The following is a 17,384-nucleotide window of genomic DNA, read 5'->3' as shown; positions in this document are numbered from 1 at the left end:
GGGGCCTGGCCTGTCTGGCACCCTCAGGACCCAGGGGTCTACAAGAGCACCTAAGTTTACCAAGCAGGCGCGTGACCCCACGAGGAAGGCCCGGGCAGTGGGCACTCCGCCCTGAGCCCACCATCGCCACACAGCGTTTGTCACAAAACACAGCTGAGACCACCCAGTGGGGGACGCTGCCACCCTGAAAGCCTGTGCTCGGCATGGCAGCCGGGCCAGGGGCTCCTGCAGCCACTTCACGGCTTCACTGAGACACTGGCCCGGGCCCCCCGAGGGCCCCACCTGCGGGCGCTGAGGGGCTCCTCCGTCTCCACCGTGCTCTCCTCAGGCTGGAACCGGAAGTCCTCCACGTACTCCCCGAACTTCTCAAAGAACCACTTCTGCACGCGGGGGCACAGCCCCTGGCTCCGCCGGTCTGCGGGGACAGGCGCGAGTCTGGGGAGGGCAGGGGCCCAGGGGGCTTGCAGAGGGCAGGGTGGGGGCTCGCTGCTGGTGGGTGGAGGGCCACACCAGGTTGTGAAGGGCTTGGCCTCCTGAAAATGGAGCCCTACCTGCTTCTACCACAAGGCGCACTCTCAGCCCATGGAGACCACACGGGCCTCTGTGTCAACCCAACCCGGGACGTCCGGAGGCTGTCTCCAGCAGGCGCTGTCCAGGCAGCTCTCAGCCCACGTGGGTGTGCAACAGCCTCTCTCTTACTGGGTGCACTGGTCTGCTGGGAAGTGGCTGGGAGGGCTCACTGCCCAGGGCCCTGCATACCAGCCAGTGGGCATGTATGTGGGGGACTGTGTCCTGATGGGGGCCCCAGTGGGTGAAGTGGCCTCTGCTCACCCACAGCCAAGGCTTTTAGAAAGTCACCCACATCACAGACTCAGAAAACCAGGATGAACCCCGTGGAACGTGAGCACATGTGTGCAGATCAAAATATGTTCCTTCAGAAGGCAGGTTTCAGCGTCGCCTGCAGGGGGCGCTGTCTGCCACCATTAGGAAACGGAGAGCTGGTGATCAAGGCTGCCTACTCCTCCCTGCACAAATGCCCGGAGTCCACCAGGCACAGAGGGGTTCTCAACATGACAGGGTTTTTAGGGAGAGACGTGGGGTCAACAAGCTAGTTAATGCTCTGACTGCTTCGCTCTCAAGAACAGCTGTGGACAGGTGTAACAGAATGGGAGTGCTGTGTTCCCACGAAAAATACTTATGTATGCTGAAATTTAAAATGCATGCAACGTTCACCTGCCATGAGATACTCTTCTGATGTTTTTCAACCATTAAAAAATGTAAAAACGTTACAAAATGTAAAAGCAGACTGGGGGCTGTAGTTTGCCGACCCCCAGGTCTCGGTCAGGCCCGCTCCGAGCAGTCAGGTTTGAGGCGGTCCTGAGGCCTCTGCCCTGGCTGCAGCCCCACCCCCTGCACCCACACAGCGCCTGTCGCCCCCCCCCATCCTGGGGCCACACTTGGTGGGGTCCTTCCTTCTCCCCCTCCACCTCCCCGCAGAGCCCACCGTTTCATGGAACCACGGCTCTCAGGATGGACTCAGCTGCAGGACCCAGGCCGTTAGGGTCTTGCATCCTCACTCCTCTGATATGACCCACATCTGTAGGAGGTTCATCATCGCCATGCACAGTGGGGTCCTGGGGTCTCCTCTGCTGCTCCTGGCTTGGATCCTGGGCCACTGGCCCTGGAGCCCAAGGACACAAGGCGACTAGGGCCTTCAGGATGTAGCCACCAATCCTGCTCCTGGGCCAGCCGGCCTATGGGTCCAGCACCGGGGACCCCAGAGGAGGAGAGCATGCCATCTTCCCCTCTGGAAGGTAAGCAGGGCAGGCCCTGACCTGGCCGAGATCTAGCGGCTGCCCCTGGGAGAGGCCTTCCCTCGCAGGCCTGTTTTCCCACCCTTACACTGGGCAGGGCTTAAATCTAAGACCCTTCGGGGTAACTCTCCGAGCTTCAACGGCACAGGCAGGGGGCTGCCCATGAGTGGTCAGCCTGCAGGACGGGGCCCTAGGGCCGAGGATGCAGGCACCAGGGACCATCTTGATTGAGCCCCTCGAGAGCCAGATGGAAAATCCAGTTTCTTCCCACACCATCCTTGGAAGGAGAATTTTAGAAAGTGCAAAGTGTGGAGTGAGATACAGAATACAGCTCAGAGCAGGAAGAAAAGGTACAGAGAAAAGGGTTCTGGGTCCTGACTTGGGGCGCGCTGGTACACATGCCAACCATGGCTGCCCCCGCTGATCACTCATCCCCTTGCCGGGACGACCAGCCACTGGAAACTGGCTGCCAGTGATGACGGCACCACTTCTGTGTGGGGAAGGGCTGAAATAAACCTGCGCTGGATGTCTATGAGAAACAGTCACGCTTTGATGGAATGACTTGCATTTGCTATGACAACTCAGCAATTCACAACTAGAGACACTAACCCAGTTCCAATGGGACATCTCCAGATACGAGCAGGTGCCCAGAACAGAACCAACACCCACCGCCACCACCCAGCCGGCACCCGCTGGGGCCTACCTGCTCCGTTAGTGACCTGGGCCTGGCTTTTCGGAGGCTGCTGTGCTGTCTGCTCCTCAGTTCTTGAAGAGAAGGAGCAAGACTTGTGTTAATTCAAACCAGGTGCGAGCCTGGGCTGTGCAGTTCTGGCGCTCACAGGGGACCGTCCTGCACACAAGTGTTTGCTCCCGCTCGGTGGCTCCCTCAAATGCTGGTTACGACAATAGCCAGGCAACACAGAGCTGCATCGTAACAGGAACACTTTGCTTTTTAATGATTGGATAAATATGTGCCTCATAAACATATAACTCTTCTGTCCTATTAATTTTCACACATTTGCTTCTTTATCATGAAGCTCAGAATAAATAGCTCTATGCTGCTAATTAATTGACCTGCTAAAGCAAAGATATTTAACAACAAACATAATTACCAAGCACCGTGAAGCCACAGGCTGGGTGGCTCCCTCACCTGGCCAGCTGTACCCAAGCCCCAGCTCGGCCCATGCCGGACACCTGGCCAGGCTTTTTGCTGCTGCAGCCGGCCACTTCTGATCACCCTGCCTCGGCGCCCTCTCCTGGAGCTGCCAGATCCAAATATCGACCTGACTGCCAGCTACAGAGCCTGACGGAGCTGGTCCCCAGCAGCTGGCCTGGCCCCCATCCTCAGGCGGTGCCCGTCCCATGCTCTGACCCGCCCGCTTGCCTCACTCTGCACTGGCCTGGGCTATGGAGTCCTCCCACTGTTCCTGTGGTTCCCAGACCTCCCAGTCCAACAGGGACCCCAGGATGTGGGAAAGGCGGTGCCCCAGGCAAACCTCGGTGGGGTCTGGTGGGGTACAGAGGGCGCCTCCAGGACAGAGAGAGGAGGGCCGGAGACCTCAGTGCCCTCAGCATCAGTGAGGAGGGGTGTGCTTTCTGCTGTTCACAGTGCTATTCACACCAACCTCACCAGGAGCCACCCCAGTCCGAGGGACTGTAAGCCCACGTCCTAACCTGGAGCAGGAAGCATGGAGAACAAGCAGGACAGCTGATGCCTGCGGCCTCACGAAGCAATGGACAGAGGTGGAGTCCAGGGAAAGAAGCCGTGGTCAGGAGGAGGGGCCGCTCCTGTGGCCAGACTGCCCAAGTGGCCTGTGCCCGCAGCTACTGACCAAACGGAACAGGAGAGGAGCCCAGGGCACGCAGGGGGCTCCAGGACCCCCTACAACGGCTGGGCTCCCTCCAGTCCCTCGAGGCCTCTGGACCAGGACATTCCCTGACCAAGTCCGGGGGTTCCGGAAGAGGCAGCTCACCCAGAAGCACTAACAAACGGGCATCCGTGAGGACACAGGCCTGTAGGATGTGACCCTGCCTAAGCTACGGGAGGGCCTGGGTGGCTGGTGGGGGCTTCCTGAGGTGCTGTGCTTGCTGACGTTTGCACGGTGACAGCATTGCGTCACTGGCTGTGTGCTCTCTCAACACAATCACCTGCTAGAAAGCCACAGGTATTTAGCTATTAATGGCTGCAAGCTGCCTTCAGGGGAGGAAGGGTGGAGACTTAGCACCCAGCTGTTCCAGGTGGCAGGGAGTTTTACCTCCTTCACGTTGCCCCAAATATGGAAAACCAGAACTGCCTGTAATGTGCCCTGGACGTGGGAGACAGACGGATGGCATGGCGTGCCAGCAGTGGCTGGTTTAAAAACGTAAAGGAAGACAGGGCAGGCGCTGTGTCAGGTGTTCTGGCCAGCACACTGCAGCAGGCGTCCCACCCACGACTCCTGGTGAGCAGGAGGTGTGCCCAGGCCTTACAGAGCAACCGCCACGTGACCTCACTTCACCCGAAAAAAGGCCCTTGCTTTCCTAACAGCTGTGGAGTCCTCAAAGTGTTTCCGAACAACCTACGCCCACGTTCAGTGAGCCACCAAACAAGTCTGGAGTGGAATGTGCCTCCACTGTTTTAAGGTCTCATTTTCCCTGACCCGCCACGCCCCAAGGCCACAGGGCAGACACCGCAGCCGGCAAGGAGTCCACGTTAAGACCCACTCTGCCGCCAACCCCTCCCCAGGCTGGGAACACTAGCCGGTCACCAGGGTCCATTTCGTTCCCACACATGGAGCCCACAGCCGGGAGGGGCGGCCCCAACAGGAATACCCAAGGGTGGGGCTGACCACAGGCTGGTCCAAATCAAAAGGGGCAGTTTTGTTTCTCCGTTGCTTTTGGCCCTATAACCAGAGAAGACCTTTGCCTCAACAAGTAAGCTTACACTGAAGTGATTTCCTGGGAATTTTCTTAAAAACCAAAATAGAGGTTTGTGTAAACATAACGACCATGTTTTAATCCTGCAGCTCACCTGCCGCGTGGGTGCTTGTGTGTAAGAGTGTGTGTGTACGTGCTTGTGCCTGCCTGTGTGAAGGGCTCCCTCCACCCTGGACAGCCACGGACACCCCAGAGGGGCGCCGGGAAGAGAAGAAAACTGCAAGTCACTTTCCTGGAACCTGCGTCTCCTTGCACCTCTCCTCCTGCAGGTCTGTTTCCAAAGGGTTCCTAACCCCACCCCCACAAAGAGCGGGGGAGTCCCCTGGATGCTCCCTGGGGCCCTCAGCTTCCTCAGTCCTGGCCTGGATGGTCCTTTCCTGGAACCCGCCCCCCAGCCAGTCCCCAAGCAGACCCATGGGAGACGGGGGGCCCCTCTGCTTCCTCAGAACTGACCGAGGAAGGACTGGGCACCCAGGGGCTTTGGTGAAAGGACGAGGATTAAACCCCCGAGTGGGAAACACAGGACGCAAACCCTGTAAAGAGAACAGGCACCCAGGTGCCACCCAATGCCACCAGAGGAAGCACAGCGTCCAGAGAAAGCCGGACATAAACACACGTACACACCGGACAGAAGCAGTGTGCCGTGCCCTGAGAGGCAGCCATGGCTGCCCAATCGCCTGGGGACAGTGGCAGCGCTGGATCTCCCAGCATCCATCCCAGGTTAGGTCGCTGGCTGTGCCTCTTTGCATAAGCACAATTAAACATAAGTGAATCTCTGAATGTCCATAGGTTTTCACGTAAGAAGGTTCAGCCTCAGGTAAAACACTGCTTGAGGACCATGTACCGCTTTCTGGTCTGGGGAGGAGTGCCGGCCTCGCAGCCAAGGTGGGCGGGCAAAGCAGGGTGACCCCATGGGGAGCCTGGGAGAACGGCCACGCTGACCTGGGGGACAGGAGGGCAGCCTTCCTTCAAAACCGCCAGGAGGCTCACAGGGGCTGTCCTGAATGCCACAGAGCAGGAAACCAAAGGATGTTCCTCCAAAGAGAACCAAATGTCACCAGTTCCTAAGAGCGGAGGCCGGATGGACGAGAGCCGAGCGGAAGCCAGCGCCTGGCATGCAGCACCGGGCACTTGGTCTGCACCAACCACCCCAGGGTCTGGGCTCCTCAGAGTGACCGATACTCAAAAATGACAATGACATTCAAACACAATGACACTCGGCCACCCCATGGAGAAGCCAGTTCTAGTTGGGGTGTCTCAGCAGCAGCAGCAGCAGGCACCCCAAGCTGGAAAGGGCCCTTCACTCCAGCCCGGGAGGGCCTGGGCAAGGGTGCCAACGTTGGTACAGGACCTGAGGGAAGGGGCTGGGGGAGCGGAGAGGAGGGGGACTGGCAGCCCGGCTCCCTGGCCTCGCCTGCCAGGCCATGTCAGCTTAGACCCAGTGCAGAAGGACACAAAGCCTTGTGGGGGTTTTATGGGGAAAGGGAGAGCACAGCTCTTGGAACGTGCAAACATCTATCTGGAATGACCCGCTTCTTGATGGCGGCTCCGTGAGGCAGGGGCTGAGCTCACGTGGGCAGAGGTGTGGGGCGCAGGAGGAGGCCATGTGCTCAGGGACATCTGCACCCTGTAGTGGGGCATCCCCTCCAGAGGCTGGGGCAGTACCTGTCACCCCTAGGATGGAGGGAGCCTGCTGCAATGAGGGTGACCGTCCATGGCAGGCAAACCCAGAGGTCGCTGCACGCAGTGTGTGGAGGAAGGGGTGCCCAGAGTCCTGATAGCAGCTCAGGGGCAGGGAAGTGTCCGAGTGGGGGGAGGACACAGCGAGTGTGGGAAAGCACAAAGGCAGGGTGGGTGGGGCTCAGGGTCCTAGGAAGGTCCTGTGAGGAGCTGGGGCATCTACTAGCCAAGACTTGGGGAACGTGAGGTGGTCCTGGGGGCTCTGCTGATTCCATCTTCGTGCCCCCACCGGCCAGGCTGCTCCTGGTCAGAGCTCGGTGCCCAGGGCTCGGCTGCGACTCCTCCTATGGCATTCCTAGCACGTAATGCTATCTCCCCATTTTCCAAAGACCACAAGGCACAGGAAGGTGGCACTTTCCTGAGATTACATCTCACAACTGGCGCAGGCAGGACTGAACCCAAGAAGTGGGGGCCAGGCCCCTAATCACCGCTTACCCTTGGACCCTCAGGATACTCTGGGTCCAGCAGGGGCTGCAGGAGGCCTGGGAAGGGCACCCCCACCCAACAGATGCCCAGCCTTCAGGAGCCGCTGCTGGGCACTTGCTACACACACAGTCACTGGGTCCTTTCCCCCTGAGCCAGGAGGTGGCTGGACATGAGATTTCCCGAGACCAGAAGGATGAGGAAGGGGCGGAGACAGACAGTAGGTGAAGGGCAGTCCTGTCCACCTGGAGGAGGACAGAGGCAGGGCCAGCAGGAGCCGCCCAGCACTGGGTGTGGAGACTGCCCACTCGCGGGGCTGGAACCCCTCAGGGCTCTGAGCAGCGCTCAGCACTGGGGCCCTTGGCCCACTGAAAGAGCAGTGCTGACTGGATGTTGTTGCCTGGCTTTCATACCTCCTCACCTGGCCTTGGGCACTCTTCACCTGGCCTAGATACTTCCCCACCTAGCCTTGGACACCTCACCTGGCCTGCACACCTCCTCACCTGGCCCTCACACCTCCTCACCTGGCTCTCACACCTCCTCACCTGGCCCTCACACCTCCTCACCTGGACTAGATACCGCTCACCTGGCCCTCACATCTCACCTGGTCTCACACCTCCCCGCCTGGCCCTCACATCTCACCTGGTCTCACACCTCCCCGCCTGGCCCTCACATCTCACCTGGTCTCACACCTCCCCGCCTGGCCCTCACATCTCACCTGGTCTCACACCTCCCCGCCTGGCCCTCACATCTCACCTGGTCTCACACCTCCCCGCCTGGCCCTCACATCTCACCTGGTCTCACACCTCCCCGCCTGGCCCTCACATCTCACCTGGTCTCACACCTCCCCGCCTGGCCCTCACATCTCACCTGGTCTCACACCTCCCCGCCTGGCCCTCACATCTCACCTGGTCTCACACCTCCTCACCTGGACTAGATACCTCCCCACCTGGCCCTCACACCTCCTCACCTGGCTCTCACACCTCCTCACCTGGACTAGATACCTCCCCACCTGGCCCTCACACCTCACCTGGTCTCACACCTCCCTGCCTGGCCCTCACACCTCACCTGGTCTCACACCTCCCCGCCTGGCCCTCACACCTCACTTGGCCTTGGGCACCTTCCCACTTGGCCCTCACATCTCCTCACCTGGTCTCACACCTCCCCGCCTGGCCCTCACACCTCACCTGGTCTCACACCTCCCTGCCTGGCCCTCACATCTCCTCACCTGGTCTCACACCTCCCCGCCTGGCCCTCACATCTCACCTGGTCTCACACCTCCCTGCCTGGCCCTCACGCCTCCTCACCTGGCCTTCAGCACTTCCTGCACCTTCTGCTCCAGCTCAATCCGGCGCTGCCGCTCCCGGTCCAGCTCCTGCCGTAGCATCTCCGAGTTGGTCTCTTCTCGCAGCTTCCGGAGCTCCTCCTCTGTGAGGGAGACAAGCACCACGTGACCACAACTCAGGCCCATCCACCCCTCGACCGCAGAGGTGCTGAGGGAAGGCTTCCAAGCACTTGGAGGTGTGTCTGTGCTGATGGGAGATGACAGCTCTCCTGCTCCTCTCCGGGGGGCCCTCCTCAGGTGGGACTATTAGCTGGGGCTCCCCTCAAATGGTGGGACAAGATCTGGAGCAAAGCAATCCTAGGTGAGGATTCCTTTACTAAATAAAACCGGTGCACAACAGACACGCCAAAGGCATGTCACCAACCGCACCCTCCGCCAGGATGCCCCAGAGGAAGGGGCCCCACGACATCACCTGGGAGGGGCGGTCACACAGCCCTGCCACCTGGGGCGCTGATGACCTGAGAACAGCACAGTGGGAAGACGAGCGAGCGGAGCAGAACAGGGTGAAAAGCCTCACTAAGGGCTGGGAGAGATGAGGCGGAGGCTGGGGACTCCTGCGGGAAGAGCCGGGGCAGACGGAAGGAACAGCCTTGCCAAGGCTCTGAGGCAGGAGGGAGTTGCCGATGAGACGGGGGCTTGCACACAGCCCTGGAAGCCAGAAGGCGCACCTAACGTTTGTTCTAGGACTGGTGAGCGCCAACGCTAGTACTTGTCGTTTCATTGCAGTACGTGGTAAACTGAGAGCAATGGCCCCCTAACCGGCCCACGTCCCGATCCCTGGGACTGTGTGACCTCATGTGGACAAAGGGACTTCACAGCTGTGATGAAGTTACAGATCCTGAAACGGGAGAGTATCCGGGATTATCCAAATTACGTAAATTCATAAGAGGAGGCAAAAGGGTCAGAGGTCAGAGGGAGACGGGAAGAGGCCAAGCTGCTGACTGAAGATGGCGGGAGGGGCAGGAGCCAAGGAACGCAGGTGCCTCTGGGAGCTGAAAAGTTCAGGACCAACTCTCCCTGAGCCGCCAAAAGGAACATAGCAACTGTGATGGCAGGACAACGCTCGCCAACCTGGGAAGTGGCAGACGGTCATGTAAACGCCATGAGGGCCAAGGGTCAGGGTCACCTGCCCAGGTGGGACTGAGGCTGGTGTACTGGGCAGCAGTGGTTCCAGGACTCAGCCAAGGGTCATCTAAGTGCTGTTTCTACCCAGAGGTCGGCTCCAAGTGTGGCCTATGGTGACATGGTCCAGGGAATGGGTCATAAGTCACAGGGTTGACAGGCTGAGACTTTACAAATGGAAATTCCCACAGGAAAAGCCACATTTGCTCAAGTTTCAAAAGCATTCCTGGGACCTAGAAACGTGACCAGTTAATTCACCAAAATGGGGGTGAGGACGGCCTGGCTAGGAGCCAGGAGCACCTCGAGGTCTGACCAGCAGCCGGGGCCGCAGGCGGGACTCCACTGCCTCTCACTCCCGGGCACTGTGAGACCCTAGCTGATGTGGGCAGGACGGTGAGGGGCTCAGGGCGACCCAGCAGCTCCTCTTTCTGTCCTGGCCACCTCACCAGACCTGGGGATGCAGGGCCAAGCCCAAGACCATGAAATTCAGGCCAAGGTCACACAATAGCCCCAGGCCCGACAGACCAGTTTGCAGAAGCGAGTGTGCAAAGGGCAGGGCATCTTGTCGAGACAGCGCACAGGGGGCCGGGGGAGGCTGGGGGTCAGAACGCCCCCTGCCTGGGCGGGCAGCCAATGGGGGTGGGAGACGCACCTGGCCCCACCTCCCACCTGGGTAGTCTGTCACTAACCAGTGACAAATTTGAGGACAGAGGCCTTGCAACCCAGTGAGCGTGGCACCTCCCAAGGGACAGAAGCGGCTCCATAAAGGGGGTGCACAAAGGGGTGACCAGAAGGGGGGGGTGGCCTCTGCCTAGGCCTTGGGGACACTTCCGAATTAGACTGAGAAGCAGGGTCTAGCCCAGGTTAGGCAGTAAGTGAAGAGTGACCTGGGAGGCCGGTGACAGGAACACAAAGAACCCCTGCTCCAGGCTGCAGGAAGCCAGGCCTCGGTTCCCTAAGCCCGCCCAAGGGGGCTGCGTCCCCACCCCTCTCACGGCAGTGCTCCTTTACAGCACACGGAGGGGACAGGTGCCAGGCCCAGATGGGCAGGGCCCTCACCTCCACTCTGGGAACCTTCCTGCAAGCACCCGAAAACCATCTACTCTGTCCATCTCAGCTCCCACACTTATTCCTAACTAGTCCCCAGCTCCCCTCACACCCTTCAATCTGGCTCGAAACTGAAGCCTAAGTCAGATCTTGCCACTTAAAACTTGGCAGGGGCTTCCCACGGGGCTTGTGATAAAATGCACCCATTCAGCAAGCCCTCCCACCAAGGCCACCATGGCAATTACCAGCTTTGTCACCCTCTGCTCCTCCCTCATCTTTGCTCACTGGGTTCAAGCCATAGGGACCTTCCTTTAGGTCTTCAAACGCCCACAGTCTGATCCTGCCCCAGGACCTTGGCACAGGCTGCTGCCCCACGCCCTCAGCCCTGACCCAGATGCCACCTCCCCTTAGCAACCTCCCTGACACGGCCTCCCAATCTAACGTGGCATTTTGTCATTTTCTCTCATGAGTTTTGCTTTTCTGTCAGGACAACATGGGTCCTTCTCATGGTCCTGGGAGAGGAGTCCCGGAGGTGACACGGGTCCACAGAGAAGGGCTCAGCAAACAGCACCCCTGGTGAACACACCACGTTTCTAAGTCCATAGTCATCTGAGGCTTCCGTGACTCAGGCCCACATCCCCCAGCAGGCCCGAGGGAGGACCCCATCTGCTTCACCCTCTGTGACAGACCCAGGACCCAACCTGGCTCAAGGAGAAGCCAGTAAAGACGTGGTGAACGGACACTGGGCGCGTGGGGACACACAGGTTCTCACACAGCACGCCGAGCAGCCAGAACAGAGGTGCTGACCACAGGACGCACGCAGCAGGCTGGCCGTGAGAGGACAGACAGCACGACAGTGGTGGGGAGCGGTCCAGTGGAATTCAACCATCAGCCCAAGTGTGGGTGGAGGGTAGCTGCCCGGGTACACGGCCCCCGGCGTCTGGAGGTGGGCACCCTGCACAGTGGACATGCGCCCCCCACGCTGCAGGCCTCAGCCTCCCCAGCCTTGTACTCGGGTTCCTGGGGACCTGTCTCAGGCACTCAAGGGCACTCAGTCCCAACCTGCCATGTCCTTTGCATGCACAGCACCTGCTGGAGGACGGCAGGGGTGTTCAGGTGACTGGGGCCCACAGCCCTAACAGGTGACCAGCCTGGGTACCCCAGCCTCTATGGGGACCCACACTAGGCCCGGCTGGGTAGAGAGACCGCTGCTCACACACACCTTCACCAGCAAATACTCACTGCACAAGTGTCACGTGCCAGGATGTCAACGTGGGGACACGGCCATGACAAAGCCACCACCCTGCCCAGAGCAGGCATGGAGGGTTCCCTGTGAGCACATCATGTTGTGAACTGGCCCCATCACGTGAGCCCAGAAGCTGCTCTCAGCTGGACCCCGGGTCCCATGGGAGATGGGTCAGCCCCGGAACAGGGGGCACCCTGAGGCCCCCTCGTCCTCCAAGAGGACCCGAACCCACTGCCAGTGGGACAGCCAGGGCCTCGGCACACGTGGAGCCCCCTGCCCTTCTGTGCACCTGCAGAGAGAGACCCATGGCCTCCTCCTCAGGACGCACTTCTGAGCCACTGGCCCCTGGGGTGGGGGTGGGGGGCCTGGCACACAACAGGCACCCCGTGGGGGCTCCCTGGACGAGCAATGGATGAACCTCGCAATGAGTCTCCACAGAGACCTGTTAACCCAGCAGGCTGGGTGGACGCCCCTCCGTAGGTGTGAGAACAGCTCTGTCCCGAGTGGCCACTGGCTGGTTAGGCACCGAGGTGCCAGCTCTGCATGGGCACCTCACAGGGACCAGGCCTGGGTGAACGCCCAAAGAGCCAGTGAGCTTTTCGTCTCACATGTCTGATTCACGTGGGGACAGTGGCTGCTCTTGTGGGGAAAACAGAGATGAGGGGCTCCAGGTTTTCACAGCCTTGCTCCTTGGAGCTAAGGTCGGGGTGTTCTGGCCGAGGTCACATCACGGTGCTTTCCCGTCTGCACCTCTGAACCCCAACCCCCACAGCACCCCAATCACCTCTGTGGATCTTGGCCCCACCTGAAGGTCACAGCAGCCCCGATGCCTCCTCCATCCCCAGGCAGGGGCACTTCTCCCCTTCCAGCATCGTAATAGGAAACCACATTTTCCTGACCACAGCCACCCCCGAACTCCCCTCTCCACGTCACTAACCTGTGCAAGGTCGAGGCACAGCCAGGTTCCACCACGTGACAACCACTAGCCAGGCCGGATGTGAACACAGGTGCACACACAGATCCCTTCCCAAGAACCGTGGGATGCACTACCTGCTTTTGAGTGTGCTAAGACACGCTCCCAGTCGGAGGGGTGTCAGAGACAGGGGGCCTCGGGGCACCCAGGAGTCATGTCCTTATAACCTGAGCCTCTGCACCTTAACCCCTACATTTGCCCCTACTCCCCGGGCCCCCTGTTGGGTCAGGCACTCAGCAGAGCTGAGCCAAACATGCGCCTTCTGGATCGTGGCCCCCTCCGCGCCCCACAGCCCCTGAGGCAGGCTGTGTGGGGACAGCAGACCCTCAGGCAGCAAATCTGACTGTCCTGGTTCCCAGCAAAGCCACGAGAATACTTCCCACCTTTTCCAAGTGCCTCCTTTCCTGGCAGCTAATCAATTAAACCAACTGGCATTGCAACCACTTCTCTCCTACAAGTCCTTTTTCCTGAGCCTGAAGTAATGGTTAGCGCGAAGGGCGGTGGACATTATAGGCACGCTCCCTCCCATTGGTGACATATTTAGGTCAACTGCAGCGCACAGAACACAGCCAGCTCTGCACAGCATGGCGGCCCTGCACATCTCCATCATCAGTTTCTCCTCTGTGAGGAAGAAAAGAAACCGGAGCCAATTTCCTGCCAAGTGGAAAGTGCTGAGCTGGTCATTCCAAAGGTGGCCTCATCTCGCCCAGCCTCCTACCGGGACCGGTGGTGTCCGGGAGCTGTCAGGGCCCGTGACGCCGGCTTCCGATCTCCAGGCTCCACCAGGCCTGAGCAGTCACACAGCCTGCTTCCCACAGAGCCCTGGGGCCTTGGTCTCAGCACAGAACCATCTATATCCTGAGCTGCTGGCAGACGTCACGATGGCCAGGCCAGGCAGAGCAGCGCCCACCCCCAGCTGGACCACCAGCGTTCCCTGCTGCATTGGGGAGGGGGCGGAGAAGGTCTCCTGCAGGGTGGGCTTGACGTTGTCACGCCACACACAGGGCCAGGTGATGAAGCCCCTCAAATAGTCCCCATAGCCATTTCCTGGTGCTGCTGTAAAAAATGACTACAAACAGTGGCTTCAATCAGTACAAATGTATTCTCTTAGCTGCAGAGGTCAGAGTCTGAAATGGGTCTCGGGTGAAAGTCAAGGTGTGGCAGGACTGGCTCCCAGGAAGCGCGTTTCCCTGCCTTTCCCAGGTTCTACAGGCACCTGCATTCTGTGCTCGGGAACCCCCGGCCAGTGATGACATCATCCAACCTCTGAGTCCATCACCACATCTTCTCTTGACTCTGACCCCCCCACGAGGACTCTTGTGATGACAATGCCGCCCCCCCCCCCCCAGCCAAGGACAATCTGCTTGTCTGATTCTTAACTCCATCACATCGGCCAAGGCCCTTTTGCCCTGCAAGGTGACATATTCACGCGTCTGGGGATGAGGATGAGGACACCTTTGGGGGCCGGGATTCTGCCCACCGCACTCCCCCCCAAGACAAAACTCTGGGTCCCGGGAGCTCCGATGGACCCAGGAGGGAGGGATGACGTCCTCCTTCCACCTGGTCCAAGAATCCATGGGTCAAATGGCTCTCGGGGTGTGTGGCCTCAGCCAGCCCCCTCGTCCCATCTCTCTCCTCCCCACCTGCAGCTGTACCCCAAACGCACCTGAGGCAGGATTCTCCCAATGCCCCCACAATGGCATCCTGACCGGAGTGCCCTCACCAATGTCAGCTCTTGTAGAGAAAAGTACCCATGCAGAGGACACTGCCACAAGCCTGTGACCTTCCTCAGTGCCCCCCGATGGCAGCACTCTCGGCTGCTCTCCCGAGCTCCTCTGCACCTCCACTTGGAGCACCCTGCACCCGGCCTACCCCTCGCAGGTGGGACAAGACACACATTAATTCACCTCTGCTGGTGGCTAAGTCACAGGCAGGGCCCCCACACCCTGCACATCAGACCACGAGGTCACGCCCCCCCAGGTCACAGCCCCCCAGATCACAGCCCCCCAGGGCAAGAAGAGCCGCTGCACTTGAGGCCATGGGGCTGGCCAGGGTCACGGGGTGCAGTGCCTCATGACTCACTCCGTTTCCAGGTCTGGTGTTGGCCGTGGCGGGCTCAAAGTTCCGTGGCGTCTGCTGACCTGACACGACAATGGGGCCAGCGGGGAATGGTGTGTGTGTGTGTGTGTGTGTGTGTGTGTGTGTGTGTGCGCGCGCGCGCACATGCAAAGAAGCCTGCGGAGGCCGGGGAGCCAAAATGCCTGCCCAAGGAATCAATCAGCACCCCAAAACCGTGTAGGACCCGAGAGCACTTCGGGAGAGAAGTTTGGACCGTAATTCATGAATTCCCGCTCAACAGGACACCCGTGTGAGCAAAGAGAGCCACTAGGTTTGTGGCACTAAAGGGAAACCAGGGACAGCTCCCCAGGGAGCCTGGCCTGCGCCCACCACCTCCCATGAGAGCAGTCAGGTGGCAGAATGTGATGGGGACATGGGGGAGCCAGAGAACCCATAGAGATGTCCACTTGACTTTCTAAAGCTTGTTTCCTCCTCCAAAACGTCCCCTTCTTGCAGCCCCAGATCCAACCAAGCCATGTCATGCCCTGGTGGGAGCTTTCAGGGGCCCTAACGAGGAGACGACGTCCGGCCATGCTTGCAGCCCCATTTCTTTAGGGAGACTGAGCGCTGGCCACTGCTTTCAAAGTGACGGGCATAGTGAGGGAAAGGCGTGGAGCCCCGAAAACGGAAACCAGCACCATGCAGAGCACTTCATACCGTGCTCCCCACGAGGGGCTGCCAGCCCACCCCCGGGGCCAGCTGTCAGGCCTCCCCAGTCTGGGAGGAGGAGGGCAGGTCAGAAAGCTGCCCGGCGACTCCGGACCCAGCCTTAGCCCATGGCCACCCTGACTCAGAGGGAGGCAGAGAAGACAGCACACAGCCCAGCCCACCACCCAGCCTCCAGGGAACTGGCTGGGAGGAAGGAACTCAGCTTCAAGGCTATTTTTAAGCCCACAAAAGTAGAACTCTCAAGCAGGAGTCCTCTTGGCACACGATTCCACAGGCCCAGCCACAGCCAGAAATAAAAATCAAGTGATGATCCTGAAATAACACTCCTTCCCACCAGCCAGGGGTGCAAACACCGGGACCCTCAAAAGCTGTTCCCGCCACCTGGCCAGGTGGGAGGCCTGCACACCTCCCTCCTCAACGCTCAGGGCAACTCCCCTGGCCTGCAGCCTCCCAGCCCGATTGGCCCCTCCCGATTGGCCCCTCCCATCGTCACCGTCACCGCAGATCTTTCCAGGAGGCAGAGCCACGCCCTCTTCCCAGGGACCAGAGGTCAGGTCCTGAGCCGCGTGGGTGGCACACACCCTCACTTTCAGCACCAGGGAAGCAACGCCCCCAGCAAGGGTCTGCTCCCTTCACCCCTCCACGTGGGGGGAACAGCCCTCGACAGGCGGTGACTCGCTTTTGTTGTAAACTTAAGTCTCATCATCGCCTGACCTTGGCCGACTGCTCTGTTACCTGCTGTTCCGCAGAGGCAACATGTACGGAACAAGGAACAAGAATCAACACCGTACTGACTGATCAGCAGACAAGTAGCAATGTGTTCAGCATTTTATGCTCTGACACGATGGGCTGCGGATGAGATGCTGGCATCGCTGTGTTTCGGGCACATTTCAGGAAACTGCTTGGGGGTGTGGGGTGAGCAAGCACGGATCGCAATTTTTCCCATGTAAAATAATAAGATACAGGATCCCAGCCAGTGTTTCACCCAGAACAGCTGATTTTCAGGAACTGGTGACCCTTTCAGCAGAGATGGTGTGTGGCATCTCATCACCCAGACCTTGGCTTTGGGGCCCTGGGCCCAGGACTGGACCAGGAAGTGCGTGTGCAGTCAGCCCCCTACCCCCACACCCTCTCTTTTCGGCCAAGCACTTAGCGCCCAGCAGCAGAGCCCTCTGGGCCCCAGGCCTTTTCCACAGCAGCGAGCTATTTGCTAAGTACCTGCTCCCTGCTCAGCACTGGGCTCGGGGCAGTGAAGGACCCCTGCTCCCTCACCACGGGGAGGCCAGGCCCTGAGTCACTGAGTGGGTAAGCCCACGAGGAAGTACAGGTGGCACATACAGAACATGTGCTTAGGGACCAAATACCAGACAGGATGAGAGCCAGGAGGGATGCATCCGGAGAACCAGAGCCCTGGGAGGTACCCAGTGAGGTCTTGTAAGATGTAGAGAGGGTGTGCCCAGTAGAGGGGACAAGTCTATCTGTCCACCTGTCCACCCATCCATCCACTCACCCACTGATTGATCCATCCATCCATCCATCTATCCATCCACTCACCCATCCATCCAATCACCCATCATCCATCCACCCACCTATCCATCCACTCACCCACCCACTGACCCATCCACCCACCCATCAACCTATGTGCACTGAGCACTCCCTAGCAGCGAGGCCCTGGTCCCAGCTGTGGGACGTCAGCGATAAGGCAGCAGCTACCTTCACTCAGAGCCTCTCTCCGGAGTCCAGCTCAGTACAGGAAATGAAATGCAGATGAAGCGGGAAAGTCAGGACACTCCCTACGTGCCACAGACAGCCTCTCTCTGCCAGCCTGGCCTCATCCATGCAGACGAGGGTTTCAACAGGAGGGGGCCAACCCAGGAGTGGCACAGGATGGGAAAGGCGTGCTGGGCTGGCAACTGCTCTGCCCACTGCACATGGGAGCTCAGGGGTGCCACCTGGAAGTGGGGACCACAC

The 17,384-nt window shown here is 59.7% G+C and overlaps 1 protein-coding gene across 2 annotated transcripts in view; it reads right to left on the bottom strand.

Moving 5' to 3' along the window:
- The window catches only part of GRAMD4 (GRAM domain containing 4), a 75,319-nt gene that overhangs the window by 12,669 nt on the left and 45,266 nt on the right, over nucleotides 1-17,384 (bottom strand). For both annotated transcript variants that reach the window (XM_074326590.1, XM_074326591.1), the window contains 3 exons: nucleotides 8,201-8,321; nucleotides 2,518-2,579; nucleotides 283-415 (listed from right to left, as the gene is read on the bottom strand). In XM_074326590.1, the coding sequence (XP_074182691.1) occupies nucleotides 283-415; nucleotides 2,518-2,579; nucleotides 8,201-8,321 (316 nt within the window). The remainder of the gene's footprint in view (nucleotides 1-282; nucleotides 416-2,517; nucleotides 2,580-8,200; nucleotides 8,322-17,384) is intronic.

The sequence above is a fragment of the Rhinolophus sinicus genome, linkage group LG02 (genome assembly GCF_036562045.2).
Source record: "Rhinolophus sinicus isolate RSC01 linkage group LG02, ASM3656204v1, whole genome shotgun sequence".
NCBI classification, from domain to species: domain Eukaryota; kingdom Metazoa; phylum Chordata; class Mammalia; order Chiroptera; family Rhinolophidae; genus Rhinolophus; species Rhinolophus sinicus.
Note: the sequence above shows the minus strand (reverse complement) of the source record. Positions and strands in the feature narration are given on the sequence as shown.